At 45.7% G+C, this 19,729-nt stretch overlaps 1 protein-coding gene across 1 annotated transcript in view; it reads left to right on the top strand.

Moving 5' to 3' along the window:
- The window catches only part of CCDC170 (coiled-coil domain containing 170), a 103,543-nt gene that overhangs the window by 23,948 nt on the left and 59,866 nt on the right, over positions 1 to 19,729 (top strand). The window contains exons 2-5 of the mRNA XM_040965669.1: positions 2,220 to 2,348; positions 8,177 to 8,433; positions 12,869 to 13,013; positions 16,137 to 16,322. Coding sequence (XP_040821603.1) covers positions 2,220 to 2,348; positions 8,177 to 8,433; positions 12,869 to 13,013; positions 16,137 to 16,322 — 717 coding nt within the window. The remainder of the gene's footprint in view (positions 1 to 2,219; positions 2,349 to 8,176; positions 8,434 to 12,868; positions 13,014 to 16,136; positions 16,323 to 19,729) is intronic.

Genomic DNA, 19,729 nt, shown 5'->3' on the forward strand with positions numbered 1-19,729 from the left:
TCAAGAGTGAGAAGCCTACTATTTCCCTCCCAGGCCTTTCCCACTCCTGGATTGTGCTCTCTCCAGGTAGTTCTGTGGTTTGACTTGACAGAACTAGGCCCCAGTGCCAGCTTCTGCGAGCTAATGCTGTGGCTAAGCCCAAACAACTCTCACCCACTCTAATTTTGTTCTGCAGTAGATTGTAACCTCTTAAAGTAAAGGGCATTTTGAGCTCTCATGTTTGGTTCTTAACATTGTGTTCAATGGAGACTTCTCTTTTTCATACAAGGGGTAATATAATGAAGGTATTGTTACTGGAGATGGCTGGAGTATAACATGCTTTCCATAAAAAATATGGCAAGGTTTTATCAGGTAGTACATATGTCAGGATGAATTGGCATCTGTTCAGATTGATCTGCTACAGAGGATGCCCAGCTTTTATTGAGATTACGTTCCAGTTCCTTCAGCCATTTCTCCCTCACCCAATCTTCTCTCCTGGACAGAAGGCTGTGAAATTCCTCCTAAGGTTTGGTTTCCCAGTGTCATCAGACCGTGTAGCCTGCTTGGCAGAGAGGCTTCTGCTAGGTTGCTTTCTTTGGCAGGGAAGATTGGGACCTCCTATAAAGTTACTGGGGCATGGGCAGGACTTGGCAGTGCAGTGTCAGATTCTGCACTGCTTCCACGGCTACAGGTGTTGTTTACCTCTGGTCCCTTCCACACACAAAGGCTAATTTTTGTCTTTTTACCTAGCAGCATGCCTCCATAATTTCCTAAAAAATGGTATTAGTCATTTAAAGGAAGAATTATAGCCATTGAAGAACTTAATTTCCTAGTAAGTTTTATGATGCACCCCACAAACACTGGCATTCAGTCCTGTGCCAAGTGAAATGTGTCTCCACATGGCCTCCTTTGGGCACCATAGCTGTGGTAGTTAGGATAACCAGGACTGCTGCATATTGAAGAGGATGTGGTATTCCAGTAAGGGAGTCAGTTAAACTTCTTCCACTTTCTCCCAGGAGCACATACTCACCATCTCCTTGGATGTGTTGTGAACAGCAAACACTAGCAGTTGCTATGTGCCCTGAGGTTTTGTTAAGGCATTTTTTTTTGTGATTGGAACATACTATGACAAAGCATGTTGTCAAGTTAAGGGCTTTTAAGATGATGTTTGCATTCATGAGCATCTCAAACAGTAGCTCTTGGCAGTTGAGTCCCTCTAAGGGTCATAAACCAGTTTTACTGACATGTTCCCTGAAGCCAGGGAGCAGTTCCCAGAAATCTACCTTTATGTGACCTCTTGCATAATCCACCAAAAAGTGAATGGCTTCCTCATTTGTTTTTCACAAAGACTCCTTGCCTGGATATTTGTAGATGTGACTGTGGGATATTTGTTCAAGCAATGAAGTAATTCTAGAAGGAGGTAGGCATGTAACCCACACAACACAGAAACAAGTAGAAGTTGCACATAGCAACCTCCAGCTCAACCCACCAAACCTGCTCTGCAAATGTGTTTATTTGACTCGCATAGTATTTCTTTATAAAACTTTTAAATTTGTTCATAAGTTATAAAAACTGGGATTTTTAAAACTTAAACCTGGGCAACTGACTTGTCTGAAAAATTTTGGAAGGCTTCAGCCTGACTGGGACACTTATTTTTCTGTGGGCAGGCATCCATGGAGTTGAGAGCTGTTCCCTTCAAGGTGGGCCAGTGACTGACCATGCATTTCCGTGTGGTCTCCAATCTCCTGTGTCCCTGTGGATTCCTCAGGAGGGGACGTGGGGTGGAGAAGAGGCACCATGGACCATCATGAAGGAGACAGCCTTTTGCATTTAAATTCATGTGAACCTTTGATAAGCAAAGAAGACGCTGTACTCAACAGATAAGAGTTCATCTATGTAGTCTGTAAACAGACAAAGAAAGTGGTTTCTTCCTTACGTAGGATGTAGTTCTTTGCAAACTTTCTCTGTCCTGGGAAGAAATTAAATAGCCTCTGAGTTGGGTGGAAAGAAAGTTAAATGCTAAATCCCACCATCATTCTGAAGGAGTACATGGTGTTGTTCCTGGGCTAGTTTTGAATTTTGAAAATGAAAACAAAATGATCTGAAAGCAACACATTTTGGATAGCATTTTCCATCTCACTGGGATATAAAGATGAGTTCTTTCACATCTTACTTCGCACAGCTTCATGGTAAAGACTGTTTAACATTCATATATATATGTATATTTGAACCTCTACCAGGAAACTTATGATCATCTTTTGGAAGTCCCGGTCACTCGGGAGCAGTTAAACCACTACCGGAATGTGGCGGAAAACGCTCGAAGCGACCTTGCGGCAACTTTGGTCAAGTTTGAATGTGCTCAGTGTGAGGTAAGTTATGCATGCCCTTGACTCAGAAAGTACCTTCCCAGCTTCTTGGGAACTTAAGCAGCACAAACACAATTAGAAATAGGATGGTAAGATGAAGATTTATGGTTTTTAAAAAAGATTTATTTTATCTATTTGAGTGACAGAATTACAGAAAGAGGGAGATCTGAGGGTGAGGTGGGAGGGTAGGTGTGGAGATACAGAGAGAAAAAGAGGGAGGGAGAAAGAGATTCCACACCTCAATTTTCTCCCCAAATGGCTGTAATAGCTGGGGCTAGGTCAGGCTGCAGCCAGGAGCTAGGAGTTCTATCTGAGGCTGCCACTTGGGTACAGGGGCCAATGTATGTGGGCCATCTTCCATGGCTTTCCCAGGTGCATTGGCAGGGAGATAGATCAAAAATGGAGCAGTTGAATCATTGCCCCTCAGGGATGCTGGCACAGTAGGCAGTGGCTTGACCCATTGTGACCCAGTACCTGCCCTAAAACTAATGTTTATTCTCTCAGACTGTATCCATTCCCTAGAATTCTTAAAGGGTTTCTGGTGGTGGGGAACATCTGGCCTGGGGCTATATAAATTCTGAAAAATCATTTGGTCTGGCTCACTGGGACTCGACATTCAATAATCTATAGCAGGCTAACTTTTAAGTTGATAACTTATTGTGCTGAAAATGAGGTGGTAGATATCCAGTTGTCTCTTGGGAGGAAAAGAAGTGTTCCCCCATATGTGGATGCCATGCATCACGGCAGAGTGTCTGGACTAGTGCCTAGATCTCAGGGGAGCTCAGGAATCATGAGAGGTTTGGGTCATTTGGTGGCTTTTGATTGTAGCTCATGTGTCTTGGATAATTTTTTTTAAAGATTTATTTTATTTTTCATTGCAAAGTCAGATAAACAGAGAGGAGGAGAGACAGAGAGGAAGATCTTCTGTCTGATGGTTCACTCCCCAAGCAGCTGCAATGGCTGGAGCTGAGCCAATCCAAAGTCAGGAGCAGCTTTCAGGTCTCCCATGCGGGTGGAGAGTCCCAAAGCTTTGGGCCATCCTCGACTGCTTTCCCAGGCCACAAGCAGGGAGCTGGATGGCAAGTGGAGCAGCTGGGGCATGAATTGGCATCCATTTGGGATCCTGGCAGTTGCAAGATGAGGAGTTAGCTACTGAGCCATTGCACTGGGCCTGAGGCATGCGTATCTTTTAAAAAATTTGTTTATTTTTCTATTGGAAAGGCAGATGTTACAGAGAGAAGGAGAGGCAGAGAGAAAGATCCTCCATCTGCTGGTTCATTCCCCAAGTGGACACAATGGTAACAGCTGAGCTGATCCGAAGTCAGGAGCCTGGAGCTTCCTCTGAGTCTCCCATACTGGTTCAGGGTGCCAGAGCCTTGGGCTATCCTTGACTGCTTTTCCAGGCCACAAGCAGGGAGCTTGATGGGAAGTGGAGCAGCTGGGACATGAACTGCTATCCATATGGGATCTTGGCAGTTGCAAGGCAAGGATTTAGACACTAAGCCACTGCATTGGGTCTGATACGTGGGCATCTTGAAAAATTTTTTTTATTTTGATAATCTTTACATAGTTTATTAGGGCTAAAAGGGTCCTTCCTATATCTGGGGGAAGATGGGGAGACAAAGGGAGAAGTCACACCCACCTTCCCAACCATCCCAGGGTCCCGATTAGGCGCATGCTCTGAGGGCACTGCTGAAGTGATTTTGACAGTTCAGTGGTTCTAAATTGCTGCCAACCTCATCATTCCAAATACGACGAAATCTCTCCAGAATCCGCTTGTTGGCATGGTTCACCTTAGCATCTTTACTTGCCCAGATTTCCACTGTCAACACTTGGCTGGGGTAGTTGATCAATTTGTTCTGCCTCTATTCTGGTACCAGGTGTCCTATGCAAGTTCCAATGTACTGCCATATCCTCCATGTGCACCTGAATATGCTGTGCACTGCTCTGTATGAGCCTCTGAGGAGGTTCTGCTTTGACACATGCACTCCAAAGTCAGACCATGGAACCTACATTTCTCTTCATGGCTAGGGTTCTGAGTCCAGCAATTCAGTTGGGGGATCCCCAAAGAAACTTCATCTGAGGTGATCCCAGACCAGATTCTTGTGTGTGCTTGACAATACAGGGTTTGGCACAGACCGTCACCCCAATCAGTTTATGCACACACTGGTGGTTGTAATGACTGGATCCGTTCTGCCTCCAGCCCTGTCTTTTACACAAAACAATCGGTGTTGTAGCCCACCCCGATCCTGCCACCACACACTTGGCCCTTACACAAAACAGTGGGAGTTATAGCTTAGTGGGAGCAACCTGCAATATCCCCATGAGGCCTGCCACATGTCCTGGTTCCTGTGCTTGACAAGTATGTACAGCAGACTGGTCCAGTCTGTCTTACATCGCATTCAGCTATCATGCATGTCACTGGGCATTGAAGCCCCATGATCTGGCCCACAAATGTGCTGGTGGGTGTCATTTTCTGTCTTGCCATGCTTGCCCTAGTCCTGGTTTTCATGCTCACCAGATAGAATTGCAACCCAAGAGGGAGGTGCCCAGTATTTTCCTAGTGGGCATATTCCCCCTCCCAAATCATGCACTCTCCAGCTGGTTCTGCAGTTTGGCTTGACAGAATTAGCCCCAGTGCCAGCATCTGCTAGCTGATGCTGTGGCAGAGCCCAACCAACCCACACCCACTCTGATTTATGCCTGTACCAGTAGGAATAGTCAACCCAGCTCTGCTTTTCCCTGGTCCAGCTCACATGGGACCAACAGCTGTTGTAGTTCTGCCTGGTCTGGTATGTCCCCATCTCTACTCATGCTCTCCAGTGGAAATGGTGATCCAACAGGAGAATCCCATGTAGCCCCTCTACTGGCTTTGCTCCTTTCCTGCCTGAGCCCCTTCCTGGTTCTTGCATGTGCTGGTTAAGTGCCGCTGTAGGTCTGGCATGGCTTGCATCACCTTGGCTTGTGCCAAGGGTGCTTAACCTGGCTCAGGCTAGTGGTGGTTCAGGCTGGTGGAGGTTTCTGCTCTTGCCAGTGAGCTAAGGTTGGCTTGGCCCTGCCCAGTCTGCCCCTTTCCAAAACCATCCCACACATTAGCTAAGAGGTGGAATTACTCTGCTAGGCTGCCCAACATCCAGGCCTGGAACATGTGCTCACCAGCAGGAGTTATGACCCCAATACGGGAGCTTCCCAGCTTCCCCCACTTGGTACCCTCCCTGACCCAGATCTCACATGTGCCAGCACGTGCTAGGCCCTTGCCTGGCTTAGCCTGCCCCTCCATCTTGGCCTTTGTATGAGTTGGAGGATGTTGTGCCCTGGCCCGTCTCATACCCTGTTTTAGGGTGTATGTGCGGGTACTTCAGCGTGGACCTGCGCAGCCTGTTTCCAGCCCCGGCACCCATGAGTGTTGGTGGTTTCCATGGTCACTCCTAGCTACTCAGCCAACCACCACCCCAACTCTTAAGCTAACCAGCAGGACTTGTATTTCCACAGGGCTGGGCCCACTTATGTTCTGCAGAATCTACCCCCAGAAATGATTGTCTCACGTGCTGGTTAGTGTCATACCCTACCTAATTGATGTAACCCATCCCCTATTCTGATACTCAGTCAGGTAACTGGGATCCAGTCCTGCTAGATAGGACCTCAGCCATAGCTGGCTGGCTATATGGCTGGTGTGTGGTGGTCAGCAATGTTCTGGGCTAACAGCCCATCTCAGCACTCCCATGTGGGCTGGTGAATCAGTCTGACCCACACAGATCTTCTGGACTCTCTCCTCCAAACCACCAGGTCTCATTCCCCTCACTTACCTGCAAGTACAGTGGCCACGATGCTGGGGATCACATAGGATTCATTCCTCACCTACATGCACAGTGGGCTTATTCATGGATATCCCTAGGCAGCAATTACATATCCCAAAGTCCCTAGAGCTTGCTGCCAGTCAGCCAGTGGGTGGAGCCTTTCTCCACTTGGCACGCTGGCCACCCAAATCCCAGGACTAGCTCACTGCTTGACAGTGGTGGTCGTGACCAGGGCCCCAAGCATTGAGTTCGACCTGGCTCAGGTACCCCCAGCAGCTACCATGCTGCTGGAGTCTCCCACTGAGCATGGCACAGGCCTTGGCTCCATCTCTACTTCCAGCATGGCTTGCCGGGAGGAGACCGTTTCAGGGTGCTGGGGAGGAAGGGACATGTTGGGGGCGGGAGTGAGTGCGCATGCATGCTAAGGTCTTCAGCTTCTCCACCAGTGCTGGTCTTCCTCGTCATGGGAGTACCAGTCCCCGTCTATGACAACATGGGGCTTGGCGTGCTGTACCCCCTCCAGCAGCTTTTGCGTCTGCTCGGGGTATTGCTCTTTGCACAGCCCGATGACCCACATCTTGGAGGTGGGGCAGGTGAAGGTGGAGCCTAGCTTCTTCACTCCCTACGGGCAGAAGTGGTTCTGCAGCAGACTGAGGCTGATGAGCCGCTGGTTGTACGACAAGGCCAGCACCAGGGTCTTGCAGCAGTCCGAAGTCAGCTGGCAGGCCTCCAACCCGAGTCTCTACAGGGCAGTGGTTCGTTGCTTCAGCCCCTCGCACAGCGCTGCCACCCGACTGTCCCCCAGGGCGTTGCTGCGGAGATCCAGGCTCCTCAGGTATTTGCTTCTCATGATCATATGGGACAGGCTCTCGCAGCAAGCCATGGTGAGCTGGCAGCCTGCCACCTCCAGGTCCTGCAGGTGGCAAGACAGTTCACGCATGACCTCGTACAGCAGCTTAATCCCACTGTCTCCCAAGGGGTTCTGGCTGAGACTCAGGTGTGTCAGCTGCCTGTTGTCTCCTTTGGTTGAACTCCCCTTAGCCCCTCCCACCACAAAGACATAGGCATATTAACTGGTGTTTAATTCAGGCCAAAGATATGCCCCTAAAATTACCTTTTGATGCACTTCTCACTAATGTTTTGAAGAACCCTTTTACATTGTTCAGCATTCTGATGCTATGGAATTCATAACAGTTAATATGTGTAAATTCTGCAAGTATTTTTCCTTTTTTTCCCCATTTCTTTCTTAGAAGTATAAATATATGTTTTTTTTCTTTGTCACTCATAATTATGGTCCAGAAGGTCAATGGAAGAAGCTTAATGTTTCCCTGGGTAGTGTGGATTTCCTTAGGAAACAGTTGTGGCCATGACTCACAAGCAGTATTTGTAGGTTCCTTGTTGATCAGCAACAATACAGATTTAGAAGATGAGTAGGCACTGTAAAATATTTGCTTCTTGTAATATTCACAGCAAATATGAGTGAGACTGCATCAACCTCCCATTGCTTCATTGGTTTTCATATTCAGACTGAGTATGCGCTGTAGGACACACATCGTGATACAGTGGGCTAAGCTGCTGTGTAACATCCGGCTTCGAAAGGTCGCAGCCCCTCTGCTTCGGATCCAGCTCCCTGCTCATGCATGCTGAGGGGCAGCAGGGGACGGCTCGTGTGCCGGCTCCTGCCTCCCACGGGAGACACCTGTGTGCAGTTCCTTGCTCCTGGCTGTGGGCTGGTCCTAGCCCCCGTTGTTGGATTAGACTTGTGAAATGAAGCAGTGGATGAAAGATATGTCTGTGTGTCTCCGCTTTTTAAGTAGGTGAAAATGAAATAAAAATGAACATTAAAAATATGAACTGTATTATTTGGCATAATCCCCCACTTGTTCATACAGGCACAAATATGAAAAAGAAAATACTGTTGGATTAAGTCATGAAGGAAAGAGTGGAATTTTAAATTGTGCTTTTGAGATTCTTAAAGGTACTGCAGACATGCACTGTTGCATCACTTTCCTGTTTTCCCTCATTGCCTGTTAGCTCCGGGATCTCCGCTCCAAGATGCTTTCTAGAGAAGTTTCCTTTCAAGAGCTCAAAGCTGAAATGGAGAGCTATAAAGAAAACAACGCCAGAAAAACATCCCTCCTCACTTCTTTGAGAGACAGAACGCAGGAGCTGGAGGAAGAATCTGTTGCACTTGCCGTGTCTAAAACTAAAGCAGAAATCATGGCTCAGGCCACAGCAAAGGAGAACCAGGAACTCAGGAAGAAAGCTGTGCAACTCGATGAGAAGTTACAGTAAGCATATGGCAGTATAACTCCCCCCCATCCCCAATACAGATCTATAAGCATAAGGGATCAACTCTCCTTCCTCTTTATCTCCCACTTCCATTATTTGTCACCAAGTTAATTACAATGCCATAGTCATTCATTTCACAACACACAGAACTGTGCTAAGTGGAGGTAGCTTAGGGATACAGAATTTTGTAATGAGTTGGGAAGAGTCATTCTAAGTGGCAGGCAAGTACATAGAAGGAGGTATGCATTCAGGAGCAAGTTCTAGAATTAATCTAGAAGCAGGACACTGTAAAGTGCTCCCAAAACTTCCTGTGGGATTTTATTACCAGTTTATGCAAGCCTAGGTTTTCTACACTTATTTTTCAGAGTTTGCATAGGATAATTGTGCATATAGAGGATACAGTGTGACATTTCAGTATGAGTAGGCGATGTGCAGTGACCACATCAGTGGCACTTCCGTCACCCTAGACTTACTTCTAACTTACTTCTTTGTGTATCTTCTTTGTGTTCATACTTAGTTCTGGTGAATGCTATTTCCTGAGATAAAACTGGGAGCTAGGTGCTTCTAAAATATAGATTTTGAAAAGATTTATTTGAAAGGCAGAATTACAGAGAGAAGGAGCGACAGAGAAAGAGGTCTTTCATCCCCTGATTCGCTCTCCAGATATACCAACACGCCTGAACATTTTTGCACTTGCTATTTCTAGTTCTTCTCTCTGGATTCCAGGAAATCATTCGTGATCTTCATCAGTGGGCACACAGTGCCAGTTAGATGTCTGCCCTGTGACCTGCATCAGTTATGGTTGAGCCCTCTCCCCGAGCCACTTTCTTCTCCAGGCCTCCAGGACGCTGCCTGTGCCCTTAACATACCCTTTGAGCTATTCTCCTTTGCTCTTCTTCAGTTTCTTAACTGCAACTGTTGGAGTGCTTCAGGGCTAGGTTCTCAAAGCTTTTGTTTTTTTCTTTCTAAATCCTCTCCCATGGTACTCTCATTCAGTCTCCTGGCCTTCCATGCAATCTAAATGCTGACGACTCCCACATCAATGTGGCTGTCCCGAGCCTCGTTCGAGACATCAAGGCAACGTTTGTCTTATAGGCTATTTGGACATCTCTATGTGGACATACAATGAGTTTCAAGCTTAACATGTCTAAAACTGGTGCTTCTACAAAAATCTGTATACCTTCTCTCACTTAGATATAATTCCATTTTTTGGTGGATCAGTTCAGAACTCTTGATCTCTTCCTCTGCAAATCCCATCAAATTTTTCTTCAAATAATTCTGAATTTTGACTGCTTCCCATCGTCACAATTATTTCTGCTAATTTTGTCTAAATTACTAGCTCTTCTCACCTGATTTATTGCAATAGGTATAAGGAGGCTTCAAACCTTCTTGAAAGAGTTGTCTTATCTTTTAATTCCATTTCTTCTTGAATGATTAGAAACTCCTTTGTATGTGTTACAGCAACACCTCTGCTCCTGGTATCAACAGATCCCTGCTCCTGGTATCTTTTTTTTTTTTTGTCTTAGTTTGTGCTTTTCTTTTCTTTTTTTCCTAAAGATTTATTTATTCTTATTACAAAGTCAGATATACAGAGAGGAGGAGAGATAGAGAGGAAAATCTTCCATCCAATGATTCACTCCCCAAGTGAGTGCAATGGCCGGTGCTGTGCCAATCCGGAGCCAGGAGCCAGGAGCCAGGAACTTCTTTCAGGTCTCCTGCACGGGTGCAGGGTCCCAAAGCTTTGGGCTGTCTTCTACTGCTTTCCCAGGCCATAAGCAGGGAGCTGTATGGGAAGTAGAGCTGCCAGAATTAAAACTGGCGCCCATATGGGATCCTGGCACGTTCAAGGAGAGGACTTTAGCCACTAGGCCACGCCACCGGCCCCAGTTTGTGCTTTTCTTCACAAACATAATAACTGGGGGCTGGTGCCATAATGTATAAGGCTAAGCCTCTGCCTATGGTGTTGGCTTCTCATATAGGTGCCGGTTTGGGCCCAGCTGTTGTACTTATCTGGATTCCTGATAATGTATGTCGGAAAGCAGCAGAGGATAGCTCAAGTGTTTAGGCCCCTGCACCCATGTGGAAGACCCGGAAGAAGCTCCTGGCTCCCAGCTTCACAGCAGTCCAGCTGTGGCCATTACAGCAATAGGGAGTGAACCAGCAAATTCTCTCTCTCTCCTTCTCTCTGCAATTCTACCTTTCAAATGAAAAATAAATGAATGTTAAAAAAAAAAACACCCACAACAATGGGGTGACTTGGAGCAAATTAGATTCATTGTCCATAGTTCTGGAATCTGGGAAACTCACAATTAGTTTGCTGGCCAGCTTTGCTTCCTGGGAGGGCCCATTTCCAGGTCTCCAGGCAGCCGCCGTCTTGCTGCATCTGTGTGTGGTGGAGTGAGATCATCCCTCTTGTGCCTCTTCTGAGTACAGTGATGTCCTTCACAAGAGCTCTGCTGTCACAACCCACATACCTCCTCAAGTCCCCATCATGCGGGAGATTAAACCTTCAATATGTGTGAATTTTGATGGGGTGGGCACAAACGTTTGATCCATAGCAGTGGCTTTCTTGCTTCTGTCATCCCCTGCAGCCAGAGCGATTCTGTTCAAACAAAAATTAAATTGTGTTGTCTTTGGCACCAAGCCCTCCAGAGAGGTGTTTTCTTGATCTGAAGGGCTCTGCCCAACCTGGTTTTGCTGCCGTACCGTCCCTGATTCTTTCCATTCCAGCTCAGTGGCTTTTTTGCTGTCCCTTGAGCCTATGAAATGTGGTCCTACTTTATGATCCCGGCAGCCTCTGCCTGGAAGGGTCTCCCTGGACACTGCACAGCTGCCCCTGCTTCCTGTAGGTCTTCACTCGGGTTACTTCCTTCAGGCTGTTACCATGGCTTAGTAGGCTAACTTTCTGCCTGTGGCACTGGCATGCCATATGGGTGTTATTTCATGGCCTGGCTGCTACACTTCTAATCCAGCTCCCTGCTTCTGGCCTGGGAAAGCAATGGGAATATGACCCAAATCCTTGCGGCCTTGCCACCCACATGGGAGAAACTGGAGAAAACTCCTGGCTCCTGACATTAGCTTGGCCCTGACCTGGTTGTTGCGGCTGTTTGGTGAATGAAGCAGTGGATGGAAGATCTCTGCTTCGATCTTGTCCCCTCTCTCTTTTTCTCTAACTCTGCCTTTCAGTAAAATGCAATAAATCTTTAAAAAGAATAATAGGTATAATGCAAATTATAATGAGTATCCATATGTGTTCCTATTTTCACATTCATGTGATTACATACTAAGAGTAGATTCCTGGAACTTTGTTGAGTCAAGAGAAATGTGAACAGATGTGGATACATTGCAGGAGCCTTTGGAATGGATTCCTAAGCTTGAGATCTTGAGATTAATGTATGGGAACTTAATACGCAAGTCAGTTACCATTATGGCATAAACTATGCTTCGCCTGGGTCCAAAAGACTCAACAAATATTACTTTCCGTATGCTAAAAATAAAAACTCAGAGACATTGATGTTAGTCTTTTATTGTGGGACAGTTTTTCTAAATAGAAATATGATATGCTTTTGAGTATATGCAATTATATGCTTTGTTGATTTTGAATAGAGGGAAAAGATTTGTGATACACACTCAGCACAGTGAAACAGTAAAGCAATAATCATGCTTATTATCTAGTATATTGAAAAAATGATACTAAATTACTGACATGATTCTAATTGTCCTTTAAAATGTGAGTATTTTTTATCACCTCAGTTTTTTTTCTCATATAAAGCATTAGAAAAAGACCACATTATTTTAACAAAGTTTTCTGAGATCTGAAAGCATTCATAACAGATCTTCGATCTCCTGATTTTCTTTGGCAATTCTGATATTCTGATGCCCTTGAAAGATTCTGGCTGTGTGAAAGCTAACAAGGATTTGTGTGGATGATTGAACGCCCCTGTTTTGCAGAAGTGGGAAGCCCTGCTCCTGATGTGGTTCTTTATGGTGATATTGCCCATTCCTGATTGAGGTCCCTTATGGCTCATGTGTAACAAAGCCAAGCAAGCTCCCTTAAAGCTATGGAGCAGCACTGGCCTTCTCCAAAGGCCCATGTGAACCGTGACTACTTAGGGAAGTCACCTGTGTGCATACTAGAAGCCTCTACTCTGGAGTCCTAACAGTGAATTATAGGAGGCAGAGAGTCCATCTCCCTTCCTGTTATTGGGAATGGGCTACCAGGGGATTTTTCACATCTCTGCAAAGTGCAGCTGCCCTGGAACAGCTTCTACGACTCTCTGTCCTTTATAGGCTTGAGTGTGGCCTGGGAGGCTGTGCTGTGCTTGGACTCACATACATTAGTGATTTCCCCTAGACACCTTGAACTCTGGTTTGGTTTGCCCAAGGTTAGTTTCCGCTATGTTAAACCCTCCCTTGTTGTTATTTGCCTGATAGAAAGTGTTTGAAGGAAAATGAAGAGAATAAGGCCCAGACCTCAGAGAGCTGCAGGAAACATCAGGAATTTCTCACCCAGCTGCATGACTGCTTGGATCCAGACAAGAGGGATGAAAAGGCGTCGGATGAGGAAGTCATTTTGAAGGTGTTTGTGCACGTTAACAAGTGGTCATTCTGGGAGGTGACATGGCAGGAAGTGTTGCAGCCGCGACAGGGGGTGGCAGGGTTGCAGAACAGGAGGCCACATGTGTCACGGTGTTACCTAGCATAAGCCATGTCACCCCTCTGGGCCTCCATTCCAAGATACTTTCTAACATTTGTTGGTATAAATTGTCTCCCAAAGGGATTCATTATTTTGTCTAAGATATATTTGAGTTGTCTGATATAACCAATCATTCATTTCTATGATGTGTTTTAAGAGTTTTTTGTTTGTTTGTTTTTAGTTACCAACATAGGCACAGACAAAATCAGCTGAGTGTTGTTTTGGGTATTCCTAGTGTAAGGTTAAGGTGAATTTTAATTTAATTTACTCCTTAAATTCTACATGAAAACCAAATTGTAAACATCCTACCTAAATGGGAGAGTGCCATTGGGACAGAAAGTGTGATATCACCTGGAGAATCCATGTGGGATTCCTTGTGGCACTGGCAAGTATTTCTGAGCTCGGGTATCGTTGCTTTCTGAAAGATTTGCATGCAGCCATTATTTATGTATTTATTTATTTGAAAGGCAGATTCATAAAGAGAGAAAGATCTTCCGTCTGCTGATTCACTCCCTAAATGGCCACAGTGGTTGGAACTGAGCCGATCTGAAGCCAGCAGCCTGAAGTCAGGAGTTTCTTTCAGGTTTCCCACGTGGGTGCAGGGGACCAAGCACTTGGGACATTCATCCTCTACTTTCTCAGGCACTTTAGCAGGGCGCTGGATCAGCTGTGGATCATCCAGGACTAGAACCAGTATCCATGTGTGATGCCAGCATTGTGGGTGGCAACTTTACCAGCTATGTCAAAATGCTGGCCCCATCAGACAGTTGTTGCTAAAGGCTGCCTCTGTTTTGTAGGGTTCCACAATGCTCTCTCTGGAAGCTGCAGGAAGTAGTCCACTTCATTCATGGGTATTGACTGCTCTGTGCCCTCATGGGTACTGGGTACACACTGCCTTCCCTCCTCCCTGACTGTGGCTAACATATGACCAATGCTGTGGAAGTCCACACACCACAGTTTAAGGGGTTGAATTTCAAGGCAAGCCGCAGGGAAAAGAAAAGGGAATTCAGAGGCTCCTTGCATGCACCACTTCCTCTTTCAAAGATGTCTGCTACAGGCTAATCTGAGTGTTTGTCCTGTGTCACTCCTGCCCTTCAAATTCCCGTATTTCTAATGTTTGGACATCCAGGGCCTGACTGATCCGGGAGAGATAGCCCTCCCAAAGTCAGCCAATGCTTAGAGATGGTGAATGCGTTGCCTGGAAGCACTGCTGCTGTGCAAACAAAACCCTCCGTTTACACCCTGCATTTTCTCTGTGGCCTCTGCACTCCCGAGTTACCTTTCTCTGTTTTAATCCTCCCAGGGCTAAATGCCAGAAAGCTTTGAATAGCTGCAACTCTATAGGACCATTAAAATGACCCAAAGGAGCCCATCCGAAGCCTGCTGATTGGCCCTGGAGCCGCCCTGGGTGGTCGTGGTAGCCACAGCATGTCCCCTGCACTCAGAAGCTGTGACAGAATGTCCTCCCTGGGGTGACTATCTCCTGATCTCTTGGCCTCACCATCTCTGAATGATGATAGAACTTGGAAATCACAACTGACAACTGGACTCTGGAAGTTCAGCTCTCCACCCGCCGGAGCAGGTGGCTGTTTGTAGAACAAACAGGAAATCTGTTGCCTCAGTGGAGACTGCAGCCTCATGGATGTTTGCCTGAGAGGTGGAACAAGAATTTCAAAACCATTCCTTCACTTGTTCATGGCCTTGTAGACAGCTGTATCCTTACTCCCAAAGATCCTTGGTGCAGCAGCAGACATTCCTTTGCTATTCATTTATCCACCGAAGCACAGTGAGTGCTTCAGACTAAGTCGATATTCCTGTATAGCTTTGATTATCATAAAGACCATGAATGAATAAATAAATGTCTAATGTTGTCTCAGTAGTGAAGGATGTAATGGAAGCACACAAGTCCACACTCAGGGCGTGTGACAGTAGGAGGCTGACTTAGGGTAACTGGCCAAGGAGTGAGTCCCAGGGGACACTTTGCAGGAGCTTAGAGAAGAGGCATGTAATTGTGAGGGCAAGAATCTGAGAGAGGAGGCCGTGTTGAGCTGGGTGTCCTGGGTGACATTAAACGTATGCCACTGACTCTGGCATGTAGGGCTGGCCAGTTGGCTGAGGTTAAGGAGCCTGCTTGTTTTTATTTTCTGTCTTATGAATCTTGTGTGAAAGTTCCCAGGAAAGTCTTGTGAACAACATAGAAAGCAAAAAGGCCCATTCATCATAGCCACATCCCCTTCCACTCCCCCTACAGTGTAACCACTGTTGAACATATTATTCAGAATATTTCTGTGCTCATATTAATACAAGGGAGAATTTTGAAAAGTATAGTCGAGGGGTCTGGACCTTGGTGCAGTGGTTTAAGCCACTCTTGCACTCACATCCTGTATTGGAGTTCCAATTTAAGTACCAGCTACTAGATTTGTGGCTCAGCTCCCTGCCAATGCATGTGGAAAGGCATCCGATGATGGCCTATCACTCCCATGTGGGACTGGGATGGAATTCTTGACTTCTAACTAACTCGGTCTAAGCCCTAGCTGTTTGGGACATTCTCTCTCTTTCTCTTTTTCTTTCAAATAAATAAATCTTAATAAACAAACAAACAAACAAACAAACAAAACCTTAAACCAACCAACCAACCAACCAACCAATCGTGGTGCCAGATGGCTCCTGGAGTGCTGCAGGCATAAATGTTTGTGCTGGATGCTTCTCTGAGTGTGCTGCCTGTTGGGAGCTCTGTGGGATGGCACCTGCCTGAGTGGTCAGCTGCCAGAGGCCTGGAGGCTTTAGGATAACCTTCCATCATCTCTGCCTCAAGGCCACCTTGTCAATCATCTCGGTCTGGCTGCTGAGTTTGCACCCAGCAGCAGTTTCCAGGTTGCCTTTGAAGTGACAATCTCTCCAGGGGTGGTGTTTACTATTGTCTCAGGGGGAATGCGTGGTGAGTTGCCACCTGTGAAAGTGGCATGCTTCATTGTCACAGAACAGCAGTAATCGCTTTCTCTTCAGCTTAGGGAACTGTGCAAGGAAAACGCTGTGCTGAAAGGAAGGATTGTAACTCTTGAAGAGACTATAAACGTCCATGAGATGGAGGCAAAAGCTAACAGAGAAACCATCATGAGGCTGGCTTCCGAAGTCAACAGAGAGCAGAAGAAAGCTGCCTCCTGGGCTGAAGAGAGAGACCAGTTGGAGCAGGTACAGCCTGGGAAGGGTGTGTATACCTGTGGTCCTGTGTGTGACGCAGACCGGTGGGGAGGAACTGGGGGACTGAAACGGGCCATTCAATAAACTTTTTTTTTCAATTGGTAAAAAAGAACTTAAAGAGGAGAGGGCTTACTGTGTTTACTCAGATTTAATAAGGCCTTTTAAATTTGAATTTTAAGCAAATAATACATTCACAAAATACAAAACTCTTAAAAATTTTTAAACATTTATTTTTATGTTCTTAAAAGGGGGAGGGGGAAGAGAGAGAAAATGAGAGAGGTGTTCTGTCTGCTGGTTTACCCTTCAAATGCTATCAACAACCAGGGTTGGGCCGAACTGATGCCAGGAGCCCAGAATTGCATCCAGTTTTCCCTTGTAAGTGACAGCGACCCGGTATTTGAACCAACACCCACTGCCTCCTAGGGTGCACAGTACCAGGGTTGGTGGCAGAGAAGTCATGACTCCAACTAGGCACTCTGATTTGAGTTAGAAGTAACGTAAGTGGCTGGCGACTCACCACTGCACTAAATGCTTGCCCAGGCTCGCAGAGTTCCCAGTGTAATGTAGGGTAAGATACAGGGTGCGAGGTTCTTCCCTTCAGTCTCCCCCATAGCCACTGGGTTGTCTTTTGGGAGGTACCTTATGTATGTCCCTAGAGTATGTCTATGGAACACAATACATGTTTTATATATGACATGTATAACCCAAGTGCTAACACATTCTGTGCACACTGTATTTTTCTTCTCTTACAGTATACTTCCATCTGCCAGGCTGCTGTGAATACTCCTGTAATAATTCTTGTGTGTCATGTATCACATAAAGATAAAATCCTAGAAGTAGACTGGTTGGAGCAAAGGAGACAGATATTGTAATTTTGACAGATATTGCCCAAGGGAAGTAACCAAAATATAAATTTTAATTTACAGAGTGAATTGCTTGTTCTTCTAAGATTTGTTTGAACCTGTTTAAGCATGAGAACTAATACTGCAAGTTTAACATTCTGTAATCTTTTTTAAGTTTCTTGACAGATTCATTATGGGATTACTAACAAAGACCCATTTCTCAAAACAGAAATAAGCTAGTGTAATTGACCAATAAAAATATGTTGGAGAAAAATAAATGGCCTGACATAGGAGATGGAAGGAAAAACCCATGAAGTCCCTCGGACTGAAGGGTAGGGTTGACGTGTCCACAAGGGACCATTTTTATTGCAAAGGTAGATTTTACGGAGAGGAGGAAAGATAGAGAGAAAGCTCTTCCATCTACTAGCTCACTCCCCAAATGGCTGCAACATCTGGAGCTGAGCTGATCCAAAGCTAGGAGTCTCTTGTGTGTCTCCCATGTGAGAGGAGGATCCGAAGGCTTTGAGTAGTCCTCTACTGCGTTCCCGGGCCAGCAGCAGGGAGCTGGATGGGAAGTGGAGCAACCAGGACATGAGCCATACCCATATGGAATGCTGGTGCTTGTAGGCAGAGGATTACCTCTGCTGCTTTCCCAGGCCATTAGCAAGGTGCTGGATCAGGAGTGGACTTGATAGGACTTGCTAGGACTTGAACCATTCCTCATATGGGATGCAGCTGTTGTAGGTGATGGTTTTACTCCTTGTGCCACAATGTCACTCCAGCAATATTTATATAGTCATAATTCTATCCTACATACAAGTTGTATGCCAGAAATTATTTGTTAGTTTAATGACAATAAAAATAGCTATGCAAAGGAGTGAATCACTGTTCTCTGCACTTATTTCCACCCCCTCTTCCCTTCTCCTGCCGACCCAGAAGGGAAAACTGAAACATTTATCTCATTCATCTTCTCCCCCCATTCATCCTAATCAGAGACCCACATGATTTTGCAATCCTCTCACCTTTGAAGTAAATATTAAAATATTAAAAAAATAGGTGTTCAGATTTCCTGGATGAGTAGCTTCTAATTGAATTAAAAAATAATGAGAGTGGATTTTATGGTACAATGGATCAAGTGCCACTTAGGACTTCGTCATCCTATGTTGGAGTGCTGGTTCCTACAGAGTGAGAGAGATCACCATACAAGGCACAAATGTACGACTTACAAGAGTGCTTGTTGGCCAATGTTGTGATAGCAGCTTCCACTACACTCCAGCAGCTATTGTGGCCAACTGCTAGAGTCAGGGATTTTAAGCTCTCATCCTCCAATCAGATTGAGAGGCATGCAGTACAAAGACATTTTCATGTGAAATGCAAAACGTTCAATTAACTAAGTGGCAGGAGGCATGAAGGGAGCTGCCGGAGCCCAAAGTCTTGTACAGTTCATCTAAGTAGTGTCATGGGAAGCAGGAGGGATTGAGTGGGCAGAGCCCCTGGAGCTGGTTTTGCGCTGTCAGTTGACTTGAATGTGCACTTGGTGGAAGGGGGTGGGGTGAGGGTGGGGGAGTTGTGAAGCCCCCAGAGCCTGTTTTCAAACATTCAGTTAACTTGAATGGCAGAGCAGGTTAGGAAGGGTGTGGTGTGTGGAATCTCCGTGAAACCTGTTTCCGCGTTGTCTTTGCTGTCAGTCAAGCTGGCAAGCAGGCGCTGTCAACCTGCTACACTCTTACATTTCCAGACCCAGCTGTGCCACTTCCCATCCAGCTTTCTGGAAAGCTCCTGGGAAGGCGGTGGAGGTTGACCCAAGGACTCGGTTTCCTGCCACCCATGTGGGAGAGCTGGCTGGAGTTCCAAGGTCCTGACTTTGGCCTGCCCAAAGCTGTTGTGAGCATTAGGGAGTGAACCAGCAGATGGAACTTTTCTCTGTGTTTCTTCTTGCCTTTCACATAAGGATATCAGTATTTTTTTTGTTAAAAAGTTATGAAATTATTAAAACTTGGAAGTTGGGACAGACTTATTACTTATCTATAAAAATATATCTCCGGAGATTATAGTAGGAAATGAGCAAGAAAATGTATTGTCTTGAAGAACCAGAATTCATTGCTTCTCTTATGTAACCATCTTTACTTGCAAATGACTAATGCAGTGTTGTTCAGCATTTGGGAACACATTCAATTTGGCTGGAGGTTCATGCCAAGATCATAAAACCTGCAAAAAAAATATGGGTAATAAAAAAATCTTGAGGTCTTTAATAAAGCGCTCATTCACAGAGTTGTGACTGCAAAAATTGACTGCTGGAAAACACTGTCAAGTGTTTTTCTGGCCTCCGGGAGAGGCTACAGGATGCTCTCAAAAGCGCGGTTTGAGGTAAGAGACTTGCTCTGTAAGTGCAGTCCAGAAGGACTGTCTAGGTAGAGGGCGTCACAAATTTTGGGTGCTGCTCTTACCAGATCAGGTTTTCTGATTTGCTTGAAGATTCATGATATATAAGATAAGCTTTCTGGATGTGGTGTGTGTGTGTGTGTGTGTGTGTGTGTGTGTGTGTGTGTGCGTACA

Source organism: Ochotona curzoniae, unplaced genomic scaffold (genome assembly GCF_017591425.1).
Source record: "Ochotona curzoniae isolate NIBS_2020 unplaced genomic scaffold, NIBS_Ocur_1.0 scaffold_3890, whole genome shotgun sequence".
Lineage (NCBI taxonomy): Eukaryota > Metazoa > Chordata > Mammalia > Lagomorpha > Ochotonidae > Ochotona > Ochotona curzoniae.